Genomic DNA, 27,500 nt, shown 5'->3' with positions numbered 1-27,500 from the left:
GCAAGAACCCCAGCCTAAGCTCATTATTCAATACTACTGTCACAGGCCGGCTCAAAGCCTGTGGCTAAAATGAGGGGACGCGAACAACAGGTATAGGCCAATTAAAAACATGTTCTTTATTGTAAACAAAACCATTAACTTTAAACTAAGAAGAAGGTATGAGGTGTGGAAGTATCGTAATGTAAGGTGTATGTAAAGTGCAGGGATGTGTGAATCTGTGTGTGTGAATGACTGAGTGAAAACTATGCAAAACTACAAAAGAACAATCGAAACAGGTTCATACCTGGAGGAGCAGAGAGAGAGAGAGAGAGAGATTAGTGAAGCAGCAGTTTAAATACCTTGAGCCCAGGTGACTCCAATCACTAACGACCCTCCTCTGCCTGCAGGAGGAACCGCCCCCTGCACTGCAGAGGAGGAGCCGTGACACTACACAAATGGATTTAATTATTTATTTACTAGCTAACTAAATAATAACACAGAACAACATACACACTTACATGAGACAGAGGTCCCTAGTGGACTGACAAGATATGACGGCTTGTTACAACATAATGTTAGATGGAGAGAGGGACAGAGAGACAGAGAGGAAAAGATATGACGGCTTGTTACAACATAATGTTAGATGGAGAGAGGGACAGAGAGACACAGAGGAAAAGATATGACGGCTTGTTACAACATAATGTTAGATGGAGAGAGGGACAGAGAGACAGAGAGGAAAAGGACACTTATCGTGGACACGTTCTAGGACTCATTTCACATGAATCATATACTTTGTACACGAACCACCGGCCGTTTGGAACAAGAAAAGAATTAATGCATTTACGTGTTGAATGCCTTCGTTCGTGGTCTATCTCGGTCAGGACCAAGCCCTCTCAGAAAGTAGTTTCAGTGGGCTCTCCCGGGGGTGTAATGCTCTGATTGTCCACCAGAGGTTACAATGCCCTCTCAGAAAGTAGTTTCAGTGGGCTCTCCCGGGGTGTAATGCTCTGATTGTCCACCAGAGGTTACAATGCCCTCTCAGAAAGTAGTTTCAGTGGGCTCTCCCGGGGGTGTACGGCTCTGATTGTCCACCAGAGGTTACAATGCCCTCTCAGAAAGTAGTTTCAGTGGGCTCTCCCGGGGGTGTACGGCTCTGATTGTCCACCAGAGGTTACAATGCCCTCTCAGAAAGTAGTTTCAGTGGGCTCTCCCGGGGGTGTAATGCTCTGATTGTCCACCAGAGGTTACAATGCCCTCTCAGAAAGTAGTTTCAGTGGGCTCTCCCGGGGGTGTACGGCTCTGATTGTCCACCAGAGGTTACAATGCCCTCTCAGAAAGTAGTTTCGGTGGGCTCTCCCGGGGGTGTAATGCTCTGATTGTCCACCAGAGGTTACAATGTCCTCTTTATTAGTAGTTTCGGTGGGCTCTCCCGGGGGTGTAATGCTCTGATTGTCCACCAGAGGTTACAATGCCCTCTCAGAAAGTAGTTTCAGTGGGCTCTCCCGGGGGTGTAATGCTCTGATTGTCCACCAGAGGTTACAATGCCCTCTCAGAAAGTAGTTTCGGTGGGCTCTCCCGGGGGTGTAATGCTCTGATTGTCCACCAGAGGTTACAATGCCCTCTCAGAAAGTAGTTTCAGTGGGCTCTCCCGGGGGTGTAATGCTCTGATTGTCCACCAGAGGTTACAATGCCCTCTCAGAAAGTAGTTTCGGTGGGCTCTCCCGGGGGTGTAATGCTCTGATTGTCCACCAGAGGTTACAATGCCCTCTCAGAAAGTAGTTTCGGTGGGCTCTCCCGGGGGTGTAATGCTCTGATTGTCCACCAGAGGTTACAATGCCCTCTCAGAAAGTAGTTTCGGTGGGCTCTCCCGGGGGTGTAATGCTCTGATTGTCCACCAGAGGTTACAATGCCCTCTCAGAAAGTAGTTTCGGTGGGCTCTCCCGGGGGTGTAATGCTCTGATTGTCCACCAGAGGTTACAATGCCCTCTCAGAAAGTAGTTTCGGTGGGCTCTCCCGGGGGTGTAATGCTCTGATTGTCCACCAGAGGTTACAATGCCCTCTCAGAAAGTAGTTTCGGTGGGCTCTCCCGGGGGTGTAAGGCTCTGATTGTCCACCAGAGGTTACAATGCCCTCTCAGAAAGTAGTTTCGGTGGGCTCTCCCGGGGTGTAATGCTCTGATTGTCCACCAGAGGTTACAATGCCCTCTCAGAAAGTAGTTTCGGTGGGCTCTCCCGGGGGTGTAATGCTCTGATTGTCCACCAGAGGTTACAATGCCCTCTCAGAAAGTAGTTTCGGTGGGCTCTCCCGGGGGTGTAATGCTCTGATTGTCCACCAGAGGTTACAATGCCCTCTCAGAAAGTAGTTTCGGTGGGCTCTCCCGGGGGTGTACGGCTCTGATTGTCCACCAGAGGTTACAATGCCCTCTCAGAAAGTAGTTTCGGTGGGCTCTCCCGGGGGTGTAATGCTCTGATTGTCCACCAGAGGTTACAATGCCCTCTCAGAAAGTAGTTTCGGTGGGCTCTCCCGGGGGTGTAATGCTCTGATTGTCCACCAGAGGTTACAATGCCCTCTCAGAAAGTAGTTTCGGTGGGCTCTCCCGGGGGTGTAATGCTCTGATTGTCCACCAGAGGTTACAATGCCCTCTCAGAAAGTAGTTTCGGTGGGCTCTCCCGGGGGTGTAATGCTCTGATTGTCCACCAGAGGTTACAATGCCCTCTCAGAAAGTAGTTTCGGTGGGCTCTCCCGGGGGTGTAATGCTCTGATTGTCCACCAGAGGTTACAATGCCCTCTCAGAAAGTAGTTTCGGTGGGCTCTCCCGGGGGTGTAATGCTCTGATTGTCCACCAGAGGTTACAATGCCCTCTCAGAAAGTAGTTTCAGTGGGCTCTCCCGGGGTGTAATGCTCTGATTGTCCACCAGAGGTTACAATGCCCTCTCAGAAAGTAGTTTCGGTGGGCTCTCCCGGGGGTGTAATGCTCTGATTGTCCACCAGAGGTTACAATGCCCTCTCAGAAAGTAGTTTCGGTGGACTCTCCCGGGGGTGTAATGCTCTGATTGTCCACCAGAGGTTACAATGCCCTCTCAGAAAGTAGTTTCGGTGGGCTCTCCCGGGGTGTAATGCTCTGATTGTCCACCAGAGGTTACAATGCCCTCTCAGAAAGTAGTTTCGGTGGGCTCTCCCGGGGGTGTAATGCTCTGATTGTCCACCAGAGGTTACAATGCCCTCTCAGAAAGTAGTTTCGGTGGGCTCTCCCGGGGTGTAATGCTCTGATTGTCCACCAGAGGTTACAATGCCCTCTCAGAAAGTAGTTTCGGTGGGCTCTCCCGGGGGTGTAATGCTCTGATTGTCCACCAGAGGTTACAATGTCCTCTTTATTAGTAGTTTCGGTGGGCTCTCCCGGGGGTGTAATGCTCTGATTGTCCACCAGAGGTTACAATGTCCTCTTTATTAGTAGTTTCGGTGGGCTCTCCCGGGGGTGTAATGCTCTGATTGTCCACCAGAGGTTACAATGTCCTCTTTATTAGTAGTTTCGGTGGGCTCTCCCGGGGTTGTAATGCTCTGATTGTCCACCAGAGGTTACAATGTCCTCTTTATTAGTAGTTTCGGTGGGCTCTCCCGGGGGTGTAATGCTCTGATTGTCCACCAGAGGTTACAATGTCCTCTTTATTAGTAGTTTCGGTGGGCTCTCCCGGGGGTGTAATGCTCTGATTGTCCACCAGAGGTTACAATGTCCTCTTTATTAGTAGTTTCGGTGGGCTCTCCCGGGGGTGTAATGCTCTGATTGTCCACCAGAGGTTACAATGTCCTCTTTATTAGTTGTCTGTGGCTTCAATGATTCACCAGTAATTGTCTGAGGTGAACTTATCCTCTTTTCCTCGGGTAGATAGTCAAAGTTCCAAACTCACTTTACACGCGCAGCTGCAGACTGCCAGGGTCCTGATCCGGTGAGTTCATTTTCTTCACCTCTTGTTGAGAGTTTCAGAGTTTCTAACCATTTCAACGTGTGGTTCACGGTGTCGCGTATTTTGGTCTGGTATGTTAATTCTTAGCGAGTCATTTTAAGCACTCTGGTCGGAAAGGGTGGTTCCATCACACTGATACGCTCTTCTGACCTCATTCGGGCCGTGGCTATTTAATGTGCAGAGGACATGAAAAAACATTATTTAATTAGAAAAACAAAATCACATTCCTATCTTAACAACACTATTTTCATCGTTCTTCATATTGTATTCACAATGTATTGGATAGAAACTTGACAGCCAAAAGAGGGTTCATTCCTAAGTTACAGTATTTGGTTCACAGAGTTTTTAATAACATCACAAAATGAAAAGCACTATGACATGATTAGTCTTTAGATCCCCACTGACCATTCTTAACATTCATATCTTAGAAATATTGTTCCAATATTCACTTTCTTTCGGACGTTACAGTTTTGGCGGGAAAAGTATTCTGTAGACGAAAGGGACATTTCTTAGCCAATACTGAAGAGAAAGAGGGAGATTCCCCTCCTACCTAATTTACAGAGAGTTAATGTGTCAAAACCGGGTGATGAGAGGGGTCTGGTCAACGTCAGCCATTTGCCAAGCTGATCTGAGGCCTTGGATCCTCAGCCAGGAGAGTCATGATAGTGGCCAAGCGATAGACACCCCTCAGTGAAAGGCACATGACAGCCCACTTGGAGTTTGCCAAAAGACACCTAAAGACTCTCAGACCATGAGAAACAAGATTGTCTGGTCTGATGAAACCAAGATTGAACTCTTTGGCCTGAATGCCAAGCATCACGTCTGGAGGAAACATGGCACAATCCCCACGGTGGAGCATGGTGGTGGCAGCATCATGCTGTGGGGATGTTTTTCAGCGGCAGGGACTGGGAGACTAGTCAGGATTGAGGGAAAGATTAACAGAGCAAAATACAGAGATTCTTGATGAAAACCTGCTCCAGAACGCTCAGGACTTCAGACTGCTGCAAAGGTTCACCTTCCAACAGGACAACAACCCTAAGCACACAGCCAAGATAACGTAGGAGTGGCTTTGGGATAAGTCTCTGAATGTCATTGAGTGGCCCAGCCAGAGCCCAGACTTGAACCTGATAAAACATATCTGGAGAGATCTGAAAACAGCTGTGCAGCGACGCTCCCCATCCAACCTGACAGAGCTTGAGAGGATCTGCAGAGAAGAATCTGGGAGAAACTCCCCAAATACAGGTGTGCCAAGCTTGTAGCGTCATACCCAAGAAGACTCAAGTCTGTAATCGCTGCCAAAGGTGCTTAAACAAAGTACTGATTTTAAAGGGTCTGAATTCTTATGCAAATGTGAAATTTCAGTTTTTTATTTGTAATACATTTGCAAAAATGTGTCATTATGGAGTATTGTGTGTAGATCGATTAGGGGGGAAATAATATTCAATCAATTTTAGAATAAGGCTGTAACGTAACAAAATGTGGAAGGAGTCAAGGGCTCTGAAGACTTCCCGAATGCACCGTAAGTGGAATGGTATCAAATAGATCAAACACATGGTTTCCATGGTTTCCTGGTGTTTGATGACATTCCATTTGCCTCCGTTCCGGCCGTTATTAAGAACCTTCCTCCCCTCAGCAGCCTCCTGTGCTCTCTTCCAGGAGCGTCCTTCCTCCCCTCAGCAGCCTCCTGTGCTCTCTTCCAGCAGCCTCCTTCCTCCCCTCAGCAGCCTCCTGTGCTCTCTTCCAGGAGCGTCCGGGCAGTAAGAAGAAGGGTCGTGAGGAGGTGGCGGTAGGGGACAAGCGTCCTGGAGGTAAGACTGGTAAAGAACCAGGCAGAGAGCCCTCCTCCACCACAACCAGCCCTGAGAGTGACTACCAGGACCACCACACTGACTCTACTGTAGAGCCTGAACTACAGGACAAATACAGGAGACAGCTGCACCAACAGGCTAGTACACTATACTATACTACCAGGACCACCACACTGACTCTACTGTAGAGCCTGTTATACTATACTATACTACCAGGACCTCTAAACAGTCTCTACTGTAGATCTGCTATACTATACTATACTACCAGGACCACCACACTGACTCTACTGTAGAGCCTGCTATACTATACTATACTACCAGGACCTCTAAACAGTCTCTACTGTAGATCTACTACCAGGACCACCACACTGACTCTACTGTAGAGCCTGCTGTACTATACTATACTACCAGGACCTCTAAACAGTCTCTACTGTAGATCTGTACTATAGACACTACCAGGACCTCTAAACAGTCTCTACTGTAGATCTGTACTATAGACACTACCAGGACCTCTAAACGGCCTCTACTGTAGAGCTGTACTATAGACACTACCAGGACCTCTAAACAGTCTCTACTGTAGATCTGTACTACCAGTGTAATATTAGTGCTTTTGTAATAACCATAATCCTTTATCTGACATCGCTTACTAACACTGCTGTTATCTCCCCCCCCTCTCTCTGTTATCTCCCCCCCCTCTCTCTGTCTGTCTCTCTCTCTGTTATCTCCCCTCCCCTCTCTGTCTGTCTCTCTCTCTCTCTGTCTGTCGCTCTCTCTCTGTTATCCCCCCCCTCTCTGTTATCTCCCCCCCTCTCTCTGTTATCTCCCCCCTCTCTCTGTTATCCCCCCTCTCTCTCTCTGTCTCTCTCTCTCTGTTATCTCCCCCCTCTCTCTCTGTCTCTCTCTCTCTGTTATCCCCTCCATCTGTCTGTCTCTCTCTCTTTCTCCCTCTCTTCCTTCCTCTCTCTCTGTCTGCCTCTCTCTCTCTTTCTCCCTCTCTTCCTTCCTCTCTCTCTGTCTGTCTCTCTCTCTCTTTCTCCCTCTCTTCCTTTCTCTCTGTCTGTCGCTCTCTTCCTTCCTCTCTCTCTGTCTGTCTCTCTCTCTTTCTCCCTCTCGTCCTTCCTCTCTCTCTGTCTGTCTCTCTCTCTCTTTCTCCCTCTCTTCCTTCCTCTCTCTCTGTCTGTCTGTCTCTCTCTCTCTTTCTCCCTCTCTTCCTTCCTCTCTCTCTCTCTGTCGCTCTCTTCCTTCCTCTCTCTCTCTCTTCGTTTCTCTTTCTCTCTGTCGCTCTCTCTCTTTCTCCCTCTTCCTTTCTCTCTCTCCTCCTTTCTCTCTCTCTTCCTTTCTCTCTTCCTTTCTCTCTCTCTCTCTCTCTCTCTGTCACTCTCTTCCTTCCTCTCTCTCCTCCTTTCTCTCCCCCCTCTCTCTCTCTTTGTCTGTCTTTCTCTTCCAGGTGTATATTCTAATGGAAGGCTTAGTGGATTCTCTGTGTGTGCTGTTGGATGAGTCTGAAGAGGAACAGACTTGAGCTGACACACACACACACACACACACACACACACACACACACACACACACACACACACACACACACACAGCTCTCTGATCACACTATAATAAATTCCACTCTTCCCTAACACACACATTTGTACAGAGAATCCATCACAGGTGCAGAGGTTTATTTCCTCACTATGACATCAATAAACTTGCTTTGTGAACTTTATATCTTTGTTGACTTACTATGACTGTGAGATGTGGTTGTCATACCTAGCAACCTCACTCACACACTGATTCTGCATCGGAGGAGCGTGGGTTAAACGCTGACTGCACGCTACCCACTACCCAGTATCCACCCCCATCCCGCCCCCTCGCTCTCCCTCTCTCAGCTGTGTGTACGAGTACCTGCCATGCGTGCGTGTGTGAGTGGGCGCGTGAGTGTGCCATGCCGTTGGTTGTCCTATGCGGATTTCACGGTTGCTGCCCTCCTCGTGTCTTGCAACTTCACCCGAAAAGGAACAGACCACACGTCCCTTCGGAATTCCACTGCCGTTCCACGCACCGGACTGAAGCACGGCATTCTGCTTGTCTGTCATTCGGGAACAGCCTACCGATAGTAGCTCCCTTACTCGCTGCATCTCTGTGCTACGGTTCAGTGCTGCTGATACCGGTGGTTTAGTACTGTTGGGGGAATACCGACACTGCAGAGAGAGGGAGAGAGCGGAGAGGAGGATGGTTCCTGGTGTAGGAGGAGGGAGGTGATCATGGCAGAGGTAAGCGGAACGGACAGAATGCGGTAAACTAAACACATAGGACATCTGGGTTTTTAGGCTACCGCGACATAAAAACTCATACAAATTACTGCGATTTTTTTAACATAGGCAAAGCTTTTTATTACCGAAACTTGGATGATTTCGATAGACTATTAGTTCGTCTGACAGTATTTGGCAGTTTATTTGTGCAACAAAAGCGGTGTGTTGTAGGCTATTTGAGGGTGTATATTGTGGTTAGTTAGTGTGGCCATGTTTTCTTGACAGCTCAGATTGGACGATGAGCACATCGCGTTGCATAAGAATATTTGCATGAGTGCTTTGGTAGTTTAGTAGTCAGTTCTTCCTCTAGCCTTTTGGGGGCCACACGCGAGATTTGGTCAGGGGGCACCTCCCCTCCTAGCAGGCAGAAGTGTGGGAGTGACTAATAAAATCAACGGGGGCCCCCAGGAGGTCAGGGGCCCCTGAGCACATGCCCTGTGTCCCGGTTGGTAATGTGGTGATGATTAGGCCTATTACAAGGGTTCGATAGCTGGGTAGACTACCTTACCTCGCAATCAAAAACATTTTTATCTAACATTGGGACTGACAACCAGGGGTGTAAAGTACTTAAGTCAAAATACTTTAAAGTTTTTTAAGTTCTTTTTTGGGGTATTATTTATATTTTTGACAACTTTTTTACTTCACTACATTCCTAAAGAAAATATTGTACTTAAGCTTCCATGCAGTTTCCCTGACACCAAAAAGTACTCATTACATTTGGATTGCATAGCAGGACAGGAAAATAGTTAAATTCACACACTTATCAAGAGAACATGTAGTCATCCCTACTGCCTCAGGCTTGGCGGATTCACTAAACACAAATGCATCGTTTGTAAATAATGTCTGAGTGTTGGAGTGTGCCCCTGGCTATCTGTAAATAATCTCTGAGTGGTGGAGTGTGCCCCTGGCTATCTGTAAATAATGTCTGAGTGTTCGAGTGTGCCCCTGGCTATCTGTAAATAATCTCTGAGTGTTGGAGTGTGCCCCTGGCTATCTGTAAATAATCTCTGAGTGGTGGAGTGTGCCCCTGGCTATCTGTAAATAATCTCTGAGTGGTGGAGTGTGCCCCTGGCTGTCTGTAAATAATGTCTGAGTGTTGGAGTGTGCCCCTGGCTGTCTGTAAATAATGTCTGAGTGTTGGAGTGGGCCCCTGGCTATCTGAAAATAATGTATGAGTGTTGGAGTGGGCCCCTGGCTATCTGTAAATAATGTCTGAGTGTGGGAGTGGGCCCCTGGCTATCTGTAAATAATGTCTGAGTGTTGGAGTGGGCCCCTGGCTATCTGTAAATAATGTCTGAGTGTTGGAGTGGGCCCCTGGCTATCTGTAAATAATGTCTGAGTGTGGGAGTGGGCCCCTGGCTATCTGTAAATAATGTCTGAGTGTTGGAGTGGGCCCCTGGCTATCTGTAAATAATGTCTGAGTGTGGGAGTGGCCCTGGCTGTCTGTACATTTTAAAAACAAGAAATTGGTGCCGTCTGCTTTGCTTAATCAAAATTAATTTAAGTATTTTTTTTACTTTTGATACTTAAGTATATTTAAAACCAAATACTTTTAGATTTTTACTAAAGTAGTATTTTACTGGCTGTCTTTCACTTTTACTTGAGTAACTTTCTATTAAGGTATCTTTACTTTTACTCAAGTATGACAACTGGGTCCTTTTCCCACCACTGCTGACAACAAGAGAAAAAATGCTGATGAACAAAAAACACCATTTAGAAATTGTACTTTTTCTAATTCTCAAGAGTAAGTTGAGACCCTGACTCAGTTTATATACAGTACCAGTTAAACATTATGCACACAACTACTCATTCTTGGGTTTTTCTTTATTTTTTACTATTTTCTACATTGTAGAATAATAGTGAAGACAAACCACAACTACGAAATAACACATATGGAATCATGTAGTAAGCAAAAAAGTGTTAAACAAATCTAAATATGTTTTAGATTTTTTTTAAAAAGTAGCCACCCTTTGCCCAGCTTTGCACACTCTTGGCATTCTCTCAACCAGCTTCACCTGGAATGCTTTTCCAACAGTCTTGAAGGAGTTCCCACATATCCTGAGCACTGTTGGATCATTGTCCAGTTTAAAAACAAATGATAGTCCCACTAAGCGCAACCCAGATAGAGCTCTTGAGTGGCACATCGGTCAAAGGCATTGCATCTCAGTGCTAGAGGCGTCACTACAGACCCTGGTTTGATTCCAGGCTGCATCACAACCGGCCGTGATTGGGAGTCCCATAGGGCGACGCACAATTGGCCCAGCGTAGTCTGGGTTAGGGTTTGGCCGGGGTAGGCGGTCATTATAAATAAGAATTTGTTCTTTAACTGACTTGCCTAGTTTAAATAATGGTTAAATAAAATGTAAAAAATGGATGGTGTATCGCTGCAGAATGCTTTGGTAGCCATGACGGTTTAATGTGCCTCCGATTTCTTTGCAGCAATTAGACCACGAAGGCCTGATGTATGCAGTCTCCTCAGCACAGTTGATGTTGAGATGTGTCTGTTACTTAAAGTTTGAATCATTTATCTGGGCTGCAACTTCTGAGGCTGGTAATTCTAATGAACTTGTCCTCAGCAGCAGAGTTACTTCTGGGTCTTCCGTTCCTGTGGCGGTCCTCATGAGAGTCAGTTTTATCATAGCGCTTGGTGGTTTTTGCGACTGCACTTGAAGAAACTTTCTAAGTCCCTGAAATTTAGCGGATTGACTCACTTTCATGTCTTAAAGTAACGATAGACTGTCATTTAGTTTTTGCTTATTTGAGTTGTTCTTGCCATAATATGGACTTGGTCTTTTACCAAATAGGGCTGTCTTCTGTATACCACCCCTACCTTGTCACAACACAACTGGCATCAAACTCATTAAGAAGGAAAGAAATTACACAAAAGGCACACCTGTTAATTGAAATGCATTCCAGGTGACTACCTCATGAAGCTGGTTGAGAGAATGCCAAGAGTGTGCAAATCTGTCATCAAGGCAAAGGGTGGCTACTTTGAAGAATCTAAAATATATTTTGATTTGTTTAAAATGTTTTTGGTTACTGCATGATTCCATGTGTGTTATTCCATAGTTTTGATGTCTTCACTATTATTCTACAATGTAGAAAATAGTTAAGAAAGAAAGAAAGAAAAACCCTTGAATGAGCAGGTATGTCCAAACATTTGACTGGTACTGTATATTTAATTGAATAGCCTAGTAACCTATAGCGAGCGGGCTGCTGCATGGATAGCAGGGGTGTGTGACACTGCTGGGAATAGACACGCCTTGCATCCCCACCTGTCAAAGGCAGCTGTTCCTCTTCTTCCCATGCACAGCTGACCGTAAACAAGGGGACGTGGGACAAATTACATACTTACCTGATTTGTTTGATATTAATTAGTAAACAATTATTTACTGAACAAACAGTAAGATATTTATGTCCTGCTAATGCTGTGTTTTATGGTCTCCACTCTAGTTCCCTGCGGCTAATCTGGGCGTATGGTCACTAGAGGTGGCTTGAGCTGACAAATGAGTTAAAGACTGCATTACATCGACAAGATGCGGTGGGTCTAACCGAGATAGAGATAGCCAGCCAGGAGGGGTTTAGAACAATTCCTTGTTGTCTCTAAATCATCCTTGCATCTGGGAAACTAAGCCAGGGTGGGGTTAAGACAACACCCAAGTGCAGATAACGACAGGATGAACCCAGAGTGGCTTATGATGCTCCTTGGCCTGCATGAGGGGGGCCGAACCTACCATGACTGAGCATTGTTAGTGTCAGCTATATATAGTAGTCTGCATTTGTGTAAAGGTTAGGTTACTCGGTCCAACACTCAAGGGTGGGGGATCGACCTGCCTCGTTTTAGCAATAATTAATCAATATTAAATAAAGATGATTGTCATTTCTTCAAACAATCTCTCTCAGTACTGAATTTCCACGACAGATGAAACACGCTGTGGGCACCACGAGCTGCAGTTCTCCTCCACGTTCAACGACCCAATGAGGGCTCTATCCTCAAAGTCACTCGTCTGCTATAAGGACCCTTACAGGGGACAGCCCATGTTGATTGGACTGATGTTACTGGGGGGGAAAGAGGAATTCAAGGGTAGAACAAGAACAGTGCTTTTATATCCCTTCACTGAAATCTCTGAACTGCTGATATCTCCATTCTTTATTTTCTCAAGTTTCTCTCCTCTCTCCCCTCTCTCTCCCCCTCTCTCTCCCCTTTCTCTCCTCTCTCCCCTCTCTCCTCTCTCTCTCACTTCTCTCCCTTCCATCTCTCCTCTCTCCCTCCCATCTCTCCTCTCTCTCCCACCTCTCTCCTCTCTCCCTCCCATCTCTCCTCTCTCCTCTCTCTCTCCTCTCTCTCTCCTCTCTCCCCCCTCTCTCCCCTCTCTCTCCTCTCCCCTCTCTCTCTCCTTTCTCTCCTCTATCTCGCCATCTCTCGCTCTCTCTTCATTGAGAACTGGCAAGGAGGTCATGTTTGTATCAGCATACCCAAATTGACGTGTGTGTGAGAGAGAGAGAGAGCTAGAGATGATTTGTCAGAAAGGTGATACTGATTGAACTGCTGATGTCTCTATTCTTTATTTTCTCTGTGTCCTCAAGTCTCTCTCTCCTCTCCTTTCCCTCCCTCTCTCTCTCCTTTTCCTTCCTCTCTCCCTCTCTCTCCTCTCCTTTCCCTCCCTCTCTCTCTTCTTCTCTCCCTCTCTCCTCTCCTTTCCCTCCCTCTCTCTCCTCTCCTTTCCCTCCCTGTCTCTTCTTCTCTCCCTCTCTCTCCTTTCCCTTCCTCTCTCTCTTCTTCTCTCCCTCTCTCTCTTTCTTTCTCTCAGTGTGTATTGCAGTTCTTCAGTGATATTGCTGAAGTCAGCACTACTGCAGGACAAAGCATTCTGTGACTGTTCTGTTCATCCTAACATCCTATTGGAGGACGGCTGTAGAACAAGCCGTCCTATAGGAGGACATTTGAAATAGAGAACTAACTAAAAACCCTGTTTGCAAACTGAGACAATAATTGGACAAAGTATCCTAATTGGTCTGCTTGTGTGAATGCAGCCAAAGGGCAACACATTTGAGTTTTTGCCCCTATAGCACTCACACACCTGATTCCACTCATCAACTCATGATCAAACCTGTGATTAGTGGGATCAAGTGTGTCGTGCTGAGGCCAAAATATAAATGCACCCCGTTTGGGTCCCCAGAACCAGGATGAAGAAACACTGGTTTAAATGGGTTAATTGTGATGTGAACACAGTCTGAAGTACACAGGAGCCAGATACATGAAAGAAATACAGTCACAGCTCTTAAGAGATGAAGTCCCTAATGTCTCTGGTAATATATGAGTTTAGATGTGAAAGTGGGTTACAGTGTGTGTGTCCTGTGCGTGAGAGGGTGTGTGTGTGTCCTGTGCGTGAGAGGGTGTGTGTGTCCTGTGCGTGAGAGGGTGTGTGTGTGTGTCCTTTGCGTGAGAGGGTGTGTGTGTGTCCTGTGTGTGAGAGGGTGTGTGTGTGTGTTGGCCTGGATAAGACCAAGCTCTACCAGACACATCAATAGTGCCACTTTTTATGACCTACTTCCTGTTAACAAGTGGAATATGGTTCAGTCTCCTACACCCTGATCTAAGGTCAGTTATGTGTTTTCCCTCTAATGGGAAGTGTAATCTGGTCCTAGATCAGTGTTTAGTTTAGTATCTAATGGTTCAGGTTATGATTATGGGAGTGCAATCTGGTCCTAGATCAGTGGTTAGGTTAGTATCTAATGGTTCAGGTTATGATTATGGGAGTGTAATCTGGTCCTAGATCAGTGGTTAGGTTAGTATCTAATGGTTCAGTCTGAATTTGTTGCAGGAAACTGATTTGGTCTGCAGGCTGCAAGGCAACAAATTCAGCATTGGCCACAGGACAATAAATCAATCTAGTCTCTTCAGGATTCGTCCCAAATGGCACCCTGTTCACATTAAAGGACACTACATTAGACCAGGGCCTGTAGGGCTCTTGTTACGAGTAGTGCACTAAATGGAATATGGTTCACTATATATGGAATATGGTTCACTATATATGGAATAGGGTTCACTATATTAGGAATAGGGTTCAGTATATGTGAGGAATAGGGTTCACTATATGAGGAATAGGGTTCACTATATGAGGAATAGGGTTCACTATATGGGGAATAGGGTTCACTATATGAGGAATATGGTTCACTATATGAGGAATAGGGTTCACTATATGAGGAATAGGGTTCACTATATGGGGAATAGGGTTCACTATATGAGGAATAGGGTTCAGTATATGTGAGGAATAGGGTTCACTATATATGGAATAGGGTTCACTATATGGGGAATAGGGTTCACTATATGGGGAATAGGGTTCACTATATGGGGAATAGGGTTCACTATATGGGGAATAGGGTTCACTATATGGGGAATAGGGTTCACTATATGGGGAATAGGGTTCACTATATGAGGAATATGGTTCACTATATGGGGAATAGGGTTCACTATATGAGGAATATGGTTCACTATATGGGGAATAGGGTTCACTATATGGGGAATAGGGTTCACTATATGGGGAATATGGTTCACTATATGAGGAATAGGGTTCACTATATGAGGAATATGATTCACTATATATGGAATAGGGTTCACTATATATGGAATAGGGTTCACTATATATGGAATATGGTTCACTATATATGGAATACGGTTCACTATATATGGAATACGGTTCAATCTATGGGGAATAGGGTTCACTATATGGGGAATAGGGTTCACTATATGAGGAATAGGGTTCACTATATGGGGAATAGGGTTCACTATATGAGGAATATGGTTCACTATATGAGGAATAGGGTTCACTATATGAGGAATAGGGTTCACTATATGGGGAATAGGGTTCACTATATGGGGAATAGGGTTCACTATATGGGGAATATGGTTCACTATATGAGGAATAGGGTTCACTATATATGGAATATGGTTCACTATATATGGAATATGGTTCAATCTATGGGGAATAGGGTTCAATCTATGGGGAATAGGGTTCACTATATGGGGAATAGGGTTCACTATATGGGGAATAGGGTTGACTATATATGGAATATGGTTCACTATATATGGAATATGGTTCACTATATGGGGAATAGGGTTCAATCTATGGGGAATAGGGTTCAATCTATGGGGAATAGGGTTCACTATATGGGGAATAGGGTTGACTATATATGGAATATGGTTCACTATATATGGAATATGGTTCAATCTATGGGGAATATGGTTCAATATATGGGGAATAGGGTTCACTATATGGGGAATAGGGTTCACTATATGGGGAATATGGTAACTAGCTATTTAACAGTTGAAGTGTTTAGTAGTCATATTACTGGATAATTAGCTAATTAACTAAGGAGCAGTTGAGTTGATGATGATTGACTTGTATTAACACATTTTAATTGTTATTTTAGAATGTAATTGTCTGACTATCGCTCTGTTTCTTTTGTCTTTCTCTCCATTCTCCTTCTCTCCCTCCCTATCCCCCTCTCTCTCTCTCTCTCTTCTAGTGGTGCCTCTGACCCCCTCTCTAAAGAGCGGAGACTACCGCCTCAACTACCTCCCTCCTCCTCCCTTTCATCCCAACCCCCTTACCCCACCCCCTCTAACATTTACCTTACACCCCTAACGCCCCTCCACCCCCCCCCCCCAACACGAGTCACCATGACGACCTCAGCGTTGCGTCGCCAGGTGAAGAACATCGTTCACAACTACTCTGAGGCAGAGATCAAGGTGACTGTAACTAACTCTACTATATTTTATTCTTTCCTTCTGTGTGTTGTAGAAAGTTGTGTTATCCTGGTGTGTTCCAAGCTGAGGGCCCCGGCTGGATTATTTAGGTAATAACACTGTGGTGTAATGTCAGGTAGCGCTGTGGTGTAATGTAATGTCAGGTAACACTGTGGTGTAATGTAATGTCAGGTAGCGCTGTGGTGTAATGTCAGGTAACACTGTGGTGTAATGTAATGTCAGGTAACACTGTGGTGTAATGTCAGGTAACACTGTGGTGTAATGTAATGTCAGGTAGCGCTGTGGTGTAATGTAATGTCAGGTAGCGCTGTGGTGTAATGTAATGTCAGGTAGCGCTGTGGTGTAATGTAATGTCAGGTAACACTGTGGTGTAATGTCAGGTAGCACTGTGGTGTAATGTCAGGTAGCACTGTGGTGTAATGTCAGGTAGCACTGTGGTGTAATGTCAGGTAGCACTGTGGTGTAATGTAATGTCAGGTAACACTGTGGTGTAATGTAATGTCAGGTAACACTGTGGTGTAATGTAATGTCAGGTAACACTGTGGTGTAATGTCAGGTAGCACTGTGGTGTAATGTAATGTCAGGTAGCACTGTGGTGTAATGTAATGTCAGGTAACACTGTGGTGTAATGTCAGGTAGCACTGTGTTGTAATGTAATGTCAGGTAGCACTGTGGTGTAATGTAATGTCAGGTAGCACTGTGGTGTAATGTAATGTCAGGTAACACTGTGGTGTAATGTCAGGTAGCACTGTGGTGTAATGTAATGTCCGGTAGCACTGTGGTGTAATGTAATGTCAGGTAACACTGTGGTGTAATGTCAGGTAACACTGTGGTGTAATGTAATGTCAGGTAGCACTGTGGTGTAATGTAATGTCAGGTAGCACTGTGGTGTAATGTCAGGTAACACTGTGGTGTCATGTCAGGTAACACTGTGGTGTAATGTAATGTCAGGTAACACTGTGGTGTAATGTAATGTCAGGTAACACTGTGGTGTAATGTAATGTCAGGTAACACTGTGGTGTAATGTAATGTCAGGTAACACTGTGGTGTAATGTAATGTCAGGTAACACTGTGGTGTAATGTAATGTCAGGTAGCACTGTGGTGTAATGTAATGTCAGGTAGCACTGTGGTGTAATGTCAGGTAACACTGTGGTGTCATGTCAGGTAACACTGTGGTGTAATGTAATGTCAGGTAACACTGTGGTGTACTGTAATGTCAGGTAACACTGTGGTGTACTGTAATGTCAGGTAACACTGTGGTGTGATGTAATGTCAGGTAACACTGTGGTGTACTGTAATGTCAGGTAACACTGTGGTGTACTGTAATGTCAGGTAACACTGTGGTGTAATGTAATGTCAGGTAGCACTGTGGTGTAATGTAATGTCAGGTAGCACTGTGGTGTAATGTCAGGTAACACTGTGGTGTCATGTCAGGTAACACTGTGGTGTACTGTAATGTCAGGTAACACTGTGGTGTAATGTCAGGTAACACTGTGGTGTCATGTCAGGTAACACTGTGGTGTACTGTAATGTCAGGTAGCACTGTGGTGTAATGTCCGGTAGCACTGTGGTGTAATGTAATGTCAGGTAGCACTGTGGTGTAATGTAATGTCAGGTAACACTGTGGTGTAATGTAATGTCAGGTAGCACTGTGGTGTAATGTAATGTCAGGTAGCACTGTGGTGTAATGTAATGTCAGGTAGCACTGTGGTGTAATGTAATGTCAGGTAACACTGTGGTGTAATGTAATGTCAGGTAGCACTGTGGTGTAATGTAATGTCAGGTAGCACTGTGGTGTAATGTAATGTCAGGTAGCACTGTGGTGTAATGTAATGTCAGGTAGCACTGTGGTGTAATGTCAGGTAACACTGTGGTGTAATGTAATGTCAGGTAGCTTGCTATTCAGTTTGATGGTCCCGTACTCAGCTATGCATTGATACATGTTCATTAATGATTTATTGACTACTTACAAAGCCTTTCTACACTATTGGTAGCCCCGACCTTTCACACCTGCTACACTGGGGCGTTGAGAAGGCAGCCCATCATTATAGGTCAAATGTTACCAGAAATTGTACCCCCCCCCCCCTCTTCTAAACCTGGTGTGTGATACTACATTCTCTCATTCCAATACCCCTCCCTCCCTCAACCAGGTGCGCGAGGCGACGTCCAACGACCCGTGGGGCCCCTCCTCCTCGCTGATGTCAGAGATCGCTGACCTCACCTTTAACGTGGTGGCGTTTGCTGAGGTCATGGGCATGGTCTGGAAACGCCTCAACGACCACGGGAAGAACTGGAGACACGTCTACAAGGTGAACACCTTTAAATAGACACCATTTACATCTACAAGGTGAACACCTTTAAATAGACACCATTTACATCTACAAGGTGAACACCTTTAAATAGACACCATTTACATCTACAAGGTGAACACCTTTAAATAGACACCATTTACATCTACAAGGTGAACACCTTTAAAGAGACACCATTTACATCTACAAGGTGAACACCTTTAAATAGACACCATTTACATCTACAAGGTGAACACCTTTAAAGAGACACCATTTACATCTACAAGGTGAACACCTTTTAAAGAGACACCATTTACATCTACAAGGTGAACACCTTTAAATAGACACCATTTACATCTACAAGGTGAACACCTTTAAATAGACACCATTTACATCTACAAGGTGAACACCTTTTAAAGAGACACCATTTACATCTACAAGGTGAACACCTTCAAAGAGACACCATTTACATCTACAAGGTGAACACCTTTAAATAGACACCATTTACATCTACAAGGTGAACACCTTTTAAAGAGACACCATTTACATCTACAAGGTGAACACCTTTTAAAGAGACACCATTTACATCTACAAGGTGAACACCTTCAAATAGTCACCATTTACATCTACAAGGTGAACACCTTCAAATAGTCACCATTTACATCTACAAGGTGAACACCTTTAAATAGACACAATTTACATCTACAAGGTGAACACCTTTAAAGAGACACCATTTACATCTACAAGGTGAACACCTTTAAATAGACACCATTTACATCTACAAGGTGAACACCTTTAAAGAGACACCATTTACATCTACAAGGTGAACACCTTTAAAGAGACACCATTTACATCTACAAGGTGAACACCTTTAAATAGACACCATTTACATCTACAAGGTGAACACCTTTAAATAGACACCATTTACATCTACAAGGTGAACACCTTTAAAGAGACACCATTTACATCTACAAGGTGAACACCTTTAAATAGACACCATTTACATCTACAAGGTGAACACCTTTAAAGAGACACCATTTACATCTACAAGGTGAACACCTTTTAAAGAGACACCATTTACATCTACAAGGTGAACACCTTTAAATAGACACCATTTACATCTACAAGGTGAACACCTTTAAATAGACACCATTTACATCTACAAGGTGAACACCTTTTAAAGAGACACCATTTACATCTACAAGGTGAACACCTTCAAAGAGACACCATTTACATCTACAAGGTGAACACCTTTAAATAGACACCATTTACATCTACAAGGTGAACACCTTTTAAAGAGACACCATTTACATCTACAAGGTGAACACCTTTTAAAGAGACACCATTTACATCTACAAGGTGAACACCTTCAAATAGTCACCATTTACATCTACAAGGTGAACACCTTCAAATAGTCACCATTTACATCTACAAGGTGAACACCTTTAAATAGACACCATTTACATCTACAAGGTGAACACCTTTAAATAGACACCATTTACATCTACAAGGTGAACACCTTTAAAGAGACACCATTTACATCTACAAGGTGAACACCTTTAAATAGACACCATTTACATCTACAAGGTGAACACCTTTAAAGAGACACCATTTACATCTACAAGGTGAACACCTTTAAAGAGACACCATTTACATCTACAAGGTGAACACCTTTAAATAGACACCATTTACATCTACAAGGTAAACACCTTTAAATAGACACCATTTACATCTACAAGGTGAACACCTTTAAAGAGACACCATTTACATCTACAAGGTGAACACCTTTAAATAGACACCATTTACATCTACAAGGTAAACACCTTTAAATAGACACCATTTACATCTACAAGGTGAACACCTTTAAATAGACACCATTTACATCTACAAGGTGAACACCTTTAAATAGACACCATTTACATCTACCATTTCCTGGTTGCTAAAATCCTAATAGTGTAAGTGACAAAACAAGCAGCCATTGTATAGAGAACCAGTGTACCATCTAAACTGCTGTGAATTAGATTTTCCATAACCAAAAAATATTGTTCTTTCAACTGTTTGAAGCTGCTGTACAAAACCCAAAGTAAAATATGCACACAAAAAAAATGACTTAAGAGGGGAAGCGTAGAAATAGCGCACATAGAGCAGATCTACTGCTTCTGAGACTTGCTTTCAATGAGAATATGGAATAGTTAAATTTTCCAGCTTTAAATCAGTCTATTTTGGGTCTTGTTTTATTATCCTATTCCTGTGAGTTGGTACTCATTTTTATCATTCTAAGCAGCTTTTATTGTCTCTTATCTAGATATATATTTAAGTTTAAATGTTTGTTTAGTATGGACAGCATCTTGAGTTGTGGTGTCTGTATGAAATGTGCAGTAGAAATAAAGTTATATTATATGACTAGGCCCTGACGCTGCTCGACTACTTGATCAAGACCGGCTCAGAGAGAGTGGCTCAGCAGTGCCGCGAGAACGCATTCACCATACAGGTGGGTGAGGGAAACTGGGGTACGGTGGGGAGGGTGTTCTGGCACAAAATGGCAGCGAGAACTCATTCACCATACAGGTGGGTGAGGGAAACTGGGGTACGGTGGGGAGATTGTTCTGGCACAAAATGGCAGCGAGAACTCATTCACCATACAGGTGGGTGAGGGAAACTGGGGTACGGTGGGGAGGGTGTTGTGGCACAAAATGGCAGCGAGAACTCATTCACCATACAGGTGGGTGAGGGAAACTGGGGTAAGGTGGGGAGGGTGTTCTGGCACAAAATGGCAGCGAGAACTCATTCACCATACAGGTGGGTGAGGGAAACTGGGGTACGGTGGGGAGGGTGTTCTGGCACAAAATGGCAGCGAGAACGCATTCACCATACAGGTGGGTGAGGGAAACTGGGGTACGGTGGGGAGGGTGTTCTGGCACAAAATGGCAGCGAGAACTCATTCACCATACAGGTGGGTGAGGGAAACTGGGGTACGGTGGGGAGGGTGTTCTGGCACAAAATAATATAAATGCTGCAGTGGACTCCTGCTCTCCTCTCAGAGAAATAAAGGTGCTATCGAGAACCTTAAAGGGTTATTCGGCCGTCCCCTGAGGAGAACCCTTTGAAGAACCCTTTTTAGTTTCAGGTAGAACCCTTTTGTGTTCCATGCAAAACCCTTTCCACAGAGGTTTCTACATGGAACCCAAAAGGGTTCTACCTGGAGCCAAAAAGGGTTCTACCTGGAACTAAAAAGGGTTCTACCTGGAGCCAAAAAGGGTTCTACCTGGAACTAAAAAGGGTTCTACCTGGAACTAAAAAGGGTTCTACCTGGAACTAAAAAGTGTTCTCCTATGGGGACGGTCAAAGAATCCTTGATTAGCTCATTGTTATGGATGTATCCAAATAATTGTCACTAGAAAGCAGCTTAAACAAATGCAGCTACTTTGCTTTTATTCTGGCTGCACTGTTCGACGTGACTGTAAGTTAGCCGTAGTTGCCTAGCTAGCCAGCAAGGGACCAGCACGTTGTCATCCAGGTACATGTCTAACCAACTATCCATAGATACAGATCAAACCCTAGTTGGCTAGCCAGGTACATGTCTAACCAACTATACATAGATACAGATCAAACCCTAGTTGGCTAGCCAGGTACATGTCTAACCAACTATACATAGATACAGATCAAACCCTAGTTGGCTAGCTAGCCAGCAAGGGGCCAGACCGTTGTCAGCCAGGTACATGTCTAACCAACTATACATAGATACAGATCAAACCCTAGTTGGCTAGCCAGGTACATGTCTAACCAACTATACATAGATACAGATCAAACCCTAGTTGGCTAGCCAGGTACATGTCTAACCAACTATACATAGATACAGATCAAACCCTAGTTGGCTAGCTAGGTACATGTCTAACCAACTATACATAGATACAGATCAAACCCTAGTTGGCTAGCTAGGTACATGTCTAACCAACTATACATAGATACAGATCAAACCCTAGTTGGCTAGCCAGGTACATGTCTAACCAACTATACATAGATACAGATCAAACCCTAGTTGGCTAGCCAGGTACATGTCTAACCAACTATACATAGATACAGATCAAACCCTAGTTGGCTAGCTAGGTACATGTCTAACCAACTATACATAGATACAGATCAAACCCTAGTTGGCTAGCTAGGTACATGTCTAACCAACTATACATAGATACAGATCAAACCCTAGTTGGCTAGCCAGGTACATGTCTAACCAACTAGACATAGATACAGATCAAACCCTAGTTGGCTAGCCAGGTACATGTCTAACCAACTATACATAGATACAGATCAAACCCTAGTTGGCTAGCTAGCCAGCAAGGGACCAGAACGTTGTCAGCCAGGTACATGTCTAACCAACTAGACATAGATACAGATCAAACCCTAGTTGGCTAGCTAGCCAGCAAGGGACCAGAACGTTGTCAGCCAGGTACATGTCTAACCAACTAGACATATTTACAGATCAAACCCTAGTTGGCTAGCTAGCCAGCAAGGGACCAGAACGTTGTCATCCAGGTACATGTCTAACCAACTAGACATAGATACAGATCAAACCCTAGTTGGCTAGCTAGCCAGCAAGGGACCAGAACGTTGTCAGCCAGGTACATGTCTAACCAACTAGACATAGATACAGATCAAACCCTAGTTGGCTAGCTAGCCAGCAAGGGGCCAGACCGTTGTCAGCCAGGTACATGTCTAACCAACTATCCATAGATACAGATCAAACCCTAGTTGGCTAGCTAGCCAGCAAGGGGCCAGACCGTTGTCATCCAGGTACATGTCTAACCAACTATACATAGATACAGATCAAACCCTAGTTGGCTAGCTAGCCAGCAAGGGGCCAGACCGTTGTCATCCAGGTACATGTCTAACCAACTATCCATAGATACAGATCAAACCCTAGTTGGCTAGCCAGGTACATGTCTAACCAACTATACATAGATACAGATCAAACCCTAGTTGGCTAGCCAGGTACATGTCTAACCAACTATACATAGATACAGATCAAACCCTAGTTGGCTAGCTAGCCAGCAAGGGGCCAGACCGTTGTCAGCCAGGTACATGTCTAACCAACTATACATAGATACAGATCAAACCCTAGTTGGCTAGCCAGGTACATGTCTAACCAACTATACATAGATACAGATCAAACCCTAGTTGGCTAGCCAGGTACATGTCTAACCAACTATACATAGATACAGATCAAACCCTAGTTGGCTAGCTAGGTACATGTCTAACCAACTATACATAGATACAGATCAAACCCTAGTTGGCTAGCTAGGTACATGTCTAACCAACTATACATAGATACAGATCAAACCCTAGTTGGCTAGCCAGGTACATGTCTAACCAACTATACATAGATACAGATCAAACCCTAGTTGGCTAGCCAGGTACATGTCTAACCAACTATACATAGATACAGATCAAACCCTAGTTGGCTAGCTAGGTACATGTCTAACCAACTATACATAGATACAGATCAAACCCTAGTTGGCTAGCTAGGTACATGTCTAACCAACTATACATAGATACAGATCAAACCCTAGTTGGCTAGCCAGGTACATGTCTAACCAACTAGACATAGATACAGATCAAACCCTAGTTGGCTAGCCAGGTACATGTCTAACCAACTATACATAGATACAGATCAAACCCTAGTTGGCTAGCTAGCCAGCAAGGGACCAGAACGTTGTCAGCCAGGTACATGTCTAACCAACTAGACATAGATACAGATCAAACCCTAGTTGGCTAGCTAGCCAGCAAGGGACCAGAACGTTGTCAGCCAGGTACATGTCACACCAACTAGACATATTTACAGATCGAACCCTAGTTGGCTAGCTAGCCAGCAAGGGACCAGAACGTTGTCATCCAGGTACATGTCTAACCAACTAGACATAGATACAGATCAAACCCTAGTTGGCTAGCTAGCCAGCAAGGGACCAGAACGTTGTCAGCCAGGTACATGTCTAACCAACTAGACATAGATACAGATCAAACCCTAGTTGGCTAGCTAGCCAGCAAGGGGCCAGACCGTTGTCAGCCAGGTACATGTCTAACCAACTATCCATAGATACAGATCAAACCCTAGTTGGCTAGCTAGCCAGCAAGGGGCCAGACCGTTGTCATCCAGGTACATGTCTAACCAACTATACATAGATACAGATCAAACCCTAGTTGGCTAGCTAGCCAGCAAGGGGCCAGACCGTTGTCATCCAGGTACATGTCTAACCAACTATCCATAGATACAGATCAAACCCTAGTTGGCTAGCTAGCCAGCAAGGGACCAGACCGTTGTCAGCCAGGTACATGTCTAACCAACTATCCATAGATACAGATCAAACCCTAGTTGGCTAGCTAGCCAGCAAGGGACCAGACCGTTGTCAGCCAGGTACATGTCTAACCAACTATCCATAGATACAGATCAAACCCTAGTTGGCTAGCTAGCCAGCAAGGGGCCAGACCGTTGTCAGCCAGGTACATGTCTAACCAACTATCCATAGATACAGATCAAACCCTAGTTGGCTAGCTAGCCAGCAAGGGACCAGACCGTTGTCAGCCAGGTACATGTCTAACCAACTATACATAGATACAGATCAAACCCTAGTTGGCTAGCTAGCCAGCAAGGGACCAGACCGTTGTCAGCCAGGTACATGTCTAACCAACTATCCATAGATACAGATCAAACCCTAGTTGGCTAGCTAGCCAGCAAGGGGCCAGACCGTTGTCAGCCAGGTACATGTCTAACCAACTATACATAATTACAGATCAAACCCTAGTTGGCTAGCTAGCCAGCAAGGGGCCAGAACGTTGTCAGCCAGGTAAATGCCTAACCAACTATCCATAGATACAGATCAAACCCTAGTTGGCTAGCTAGCCAGCAAGGGACCAGACCGTTGTCAGCCAGGTACATGTCTAACCAACTATCCATAGATACAGATCAAACCCTAGTTGGCTAGCTAGCCAGCAAGGGACCAGACCGTTGTCAGCCAGGTAAACGCCTTTATGGCTCATAGAACCAACTATTGGGTCGCATCCATAAGTACAGAACAAAAAGGACTGGCTACGGAACCGATATAACGAGCCGGCTTGGATAGCAACCCTAGATTTGTGTCGGGACTATTATCTTGTGGACGGATGAAATAGTAGGAATAATTTTATCAAAACAACGTTTTTAATGAAAATATGTAAATCATTATGTGTATATGATATAATGCAAAGGAATGAATGTAATATTAAATCCTCATCATCATGTCTCCGTGTAGACGCTGCGGGACTTCCAGTACATGGACCGGGATGGCCGGGACCAGGGGGGCAACGTGAGGGAGAAGGCCCGCCAGCTGGTGTCTCTACTCAGGGACGAGGAACGGCTCAGACTGGAGAGGAGCCAGGCGTTGACCACTAAAGAACGCATGACGGCTGGAACAGGGGGAGGAGGAGGGACGGGGGGAGGAGGAGGAGGGACGGGGGGGAGGAGGAGGAGGGATGGGACATGGAGTGGTACCTCCAGCGTACCAACCAGGGCGAAGGACCAGCCAGCCAAATATGGCAGCTCACTACGGGGAAGAGTTCATCCGCTCCCGGGGCTCGCCCTCCTCCTTTAACTGTGAGTGTAGACATTAATACTTCCCCTTTAACTGTGAGTGTAGACATTAATACTTCCCCTTTAACTGTGAGTGTAGACATTAATACTTCCCCTTTAACTGTGAGTGTAGACATTAATACTTCCCCTTTAACTGTGAGTGTAGACATTAATACTTCCCCTTTAACTGTGAGTGTAGACATTAATACTTCCCCTTTAACTGTGAGTGTAGACATTAATACTTCCCCTTTAACTGTGAGTGTAGACATTAATACTTCCCCTTTAACTGTGAGTGTAGACATTAATACTTCCCCTTTAACTGTGAGTGTAGACATTAATACTTCCCCTTTAACTGTGAGTGTAGACATTAATACTTCCCCTTTAACTGTGAGTGTAGACATTAATACTTCCCCTTTAACTGTGAGTGTAGACATTAATACTTCCCCTTTAACTGTGAGTGTAGACATTAATACTTCCCCTTTAACTGTGAGTGTAGACATTAATACTTCCCCTTTAACTGTGAGTGTAGACATTAATACTTCCCCTTTAACTGTGAGTGTAGACATTAATACTTCCCCTTTAACTGTGAGTGTCGACATTAATACTTCCCCTTTAACTGTGAGTGTAGACTTTAACATTTCCCTGAGTGTAGACATTAATACTTCCCCTTTAACTGTGAGTGTAGACTTTAACGCTTCCCTGAGTGTAGACATTAATACTTCCCCTTTAACTGTGAGTGTAGACATTAATACTTCCCCTTTAACTGTGAGTGTAGACTTTAACACTTCCCCTTTAACTGTGAGTGTAGACATTAATACTTCCCCTTTAACTGTGAGTGTAGACTTTAACGCTTCCCCTTTAACTGTAAGTGTAGACTTTAACACTTCCCCTTTAACTGTGAGTGTAGACTTTAACGCTTCCCCTTTAACTGTAAGTGTAGACATTAATACCTTCCCTTTAATGTAGTACCACATTCAGAATGATACTTTATAGACTTTTACTTCACCTGTGTGTGCTCATTTTTAACCTCTCATTTAACTGAGTATATTCAAGCACGACCACACAACTTCACACACACACAGCACAAATGGAGTCTGGACAATCAATGAAATAGATTAAAGCTATGAATAACACAAGACAACTGACTAATATTATCCTCTCTATATCTGTTTCTGTCTCCCTTGTCTCTCTCTCTGTCTCTCTCGCTCTCTCCCTACCCCAACTCTCCCCCATCTCTCTCTCTCTCCCCCAGCCTCTTCATCCTCTCCTCGTGAAGCGTCTGATCTAGAACAGGCCCGCCCCCAGACCAGCGGAGAGGAGGAGCTACAGTTACAGCTGGCCCTGGCCATGAGCAGAGAGGAGAGTGAGAAGGTGAAACACACACACACATTCTGAAGTGTGAGTCAGTGAGGTGGGCTGGACTCCTACACCTCCTCTCAGAGTGCATCTGTCATATCAGCGATATCACCAGCTCAATGAGCTCAACAGCACCACTGTGTGGTGGGACAGACGACACACAGCTGCTGGGGTGTATTAACTAGGGCCCAAAGGGAAGCAAACGTTGGGGGGGGGGACTACATGAACTTGTCCAATAGGAAAAGCTTGTTTTTGTTTTTACGTTGCAAAAACATGTAGCTACCGTGTGCACTAATGAATACAACCCTGCTGTGTCCGTTCCTTAGCAGTGATGTGGGAAAGTGTGTTGCTGTGGTTACCCTCTTACTCCCTAGGTTCATACTGCAGATGGTCTCTCTCCTCTCTGTCTCCTCTCTTCTCTCTCTCTCTCTC

At 44.7% G+C, this 27,500-nt stretch overlaps 2 protein-coding genes across 5 annotated transcripts in view; both read left to right on the top strand.

Annotated features, from left to right (window-relative positions):
* The window catches only part of LOC118940267 (MYCBP-associated protein-like), a 52,875-nt gene extending 45,410 nt beyond the window's left edge, over positions 1-7,465 (top strand). For 3 of the 4 annotated variants that reach the window (XM_036948939.1, XM_036948941.1, XM_036948938.1), the window contains 2 exons: positions 5,686-5,886; positions 7,197-7,465. In XM_036948939.1, coding sequence (XP_036804834.1) covers positions 5,686-5,886; positions 7,197-7,271 — 276 coding nt within the window. In that variant the 3' untranslated portion in view covers positions 7,272-7,465. The remainder of the gene's footprint in view (positions 1-5,685; positions 5,887-7,196) is intronic. The other variant, XM_036948940.1, reaches the window with a different exon arrangement.
* An 85-nt stretch (positions 7,466-7,550) lies between these two features.
* The window catches only part of LOC118940269 (epsin-3-like), a 26,404-nt gene continuing 6,454 nt past the window's right edge, over positions 7,551-27,500 (top strand). Inside the window, exons 1-7 of the mRNA XM_036948943.1 lie at positions 7,551-8,013; positions 15,583-15,805; positions 17,975-18,133; positions 20,520-20,603; positions 25,396-25,627; positions 25,683-25,736; positions 26,965-27,083. Coding sequence (XP_036804838.1) covers positions 15,737-15,805; positions 17,975-18,133; positions 20,520-20,603; positions 25,396-25,627; positions 25,683-25,736; positions 26,965-27,083 — 717 coding nt within the window. The 5' untranslated portion in view covers positions 7,551-8,013; positions 15,583-15,736. The remainder of the gene's footprint in view (positions 8,014-15,582; positions 15,806-17,974; positions 18,134-20,519; positions 20,604-25,395; positions 25,628-25,682; positions 25,737-26,964; positions 27,084-27,500) is intronic.

This window comes from Oncorhynchus mykiss, chromosome 17 (genome assembly GCF_013265735.2).
Source record: "Oncorhynchus mykiss isolate Arlee chromosome 17, USDA_OmykA_1.1, whole genome shotgun sequence".
Taxonomy (NCBI): domain Eukaryota; kingdom Metazoa; phylum Chordata; class Actinopteri; order Salmoniformes; family Salmonidae; genus Oncorhynchus; species Oncorhynchus mykiss.
This window is presented reverse-complemented; position numbering and strand designations above follow the sequence as displayed.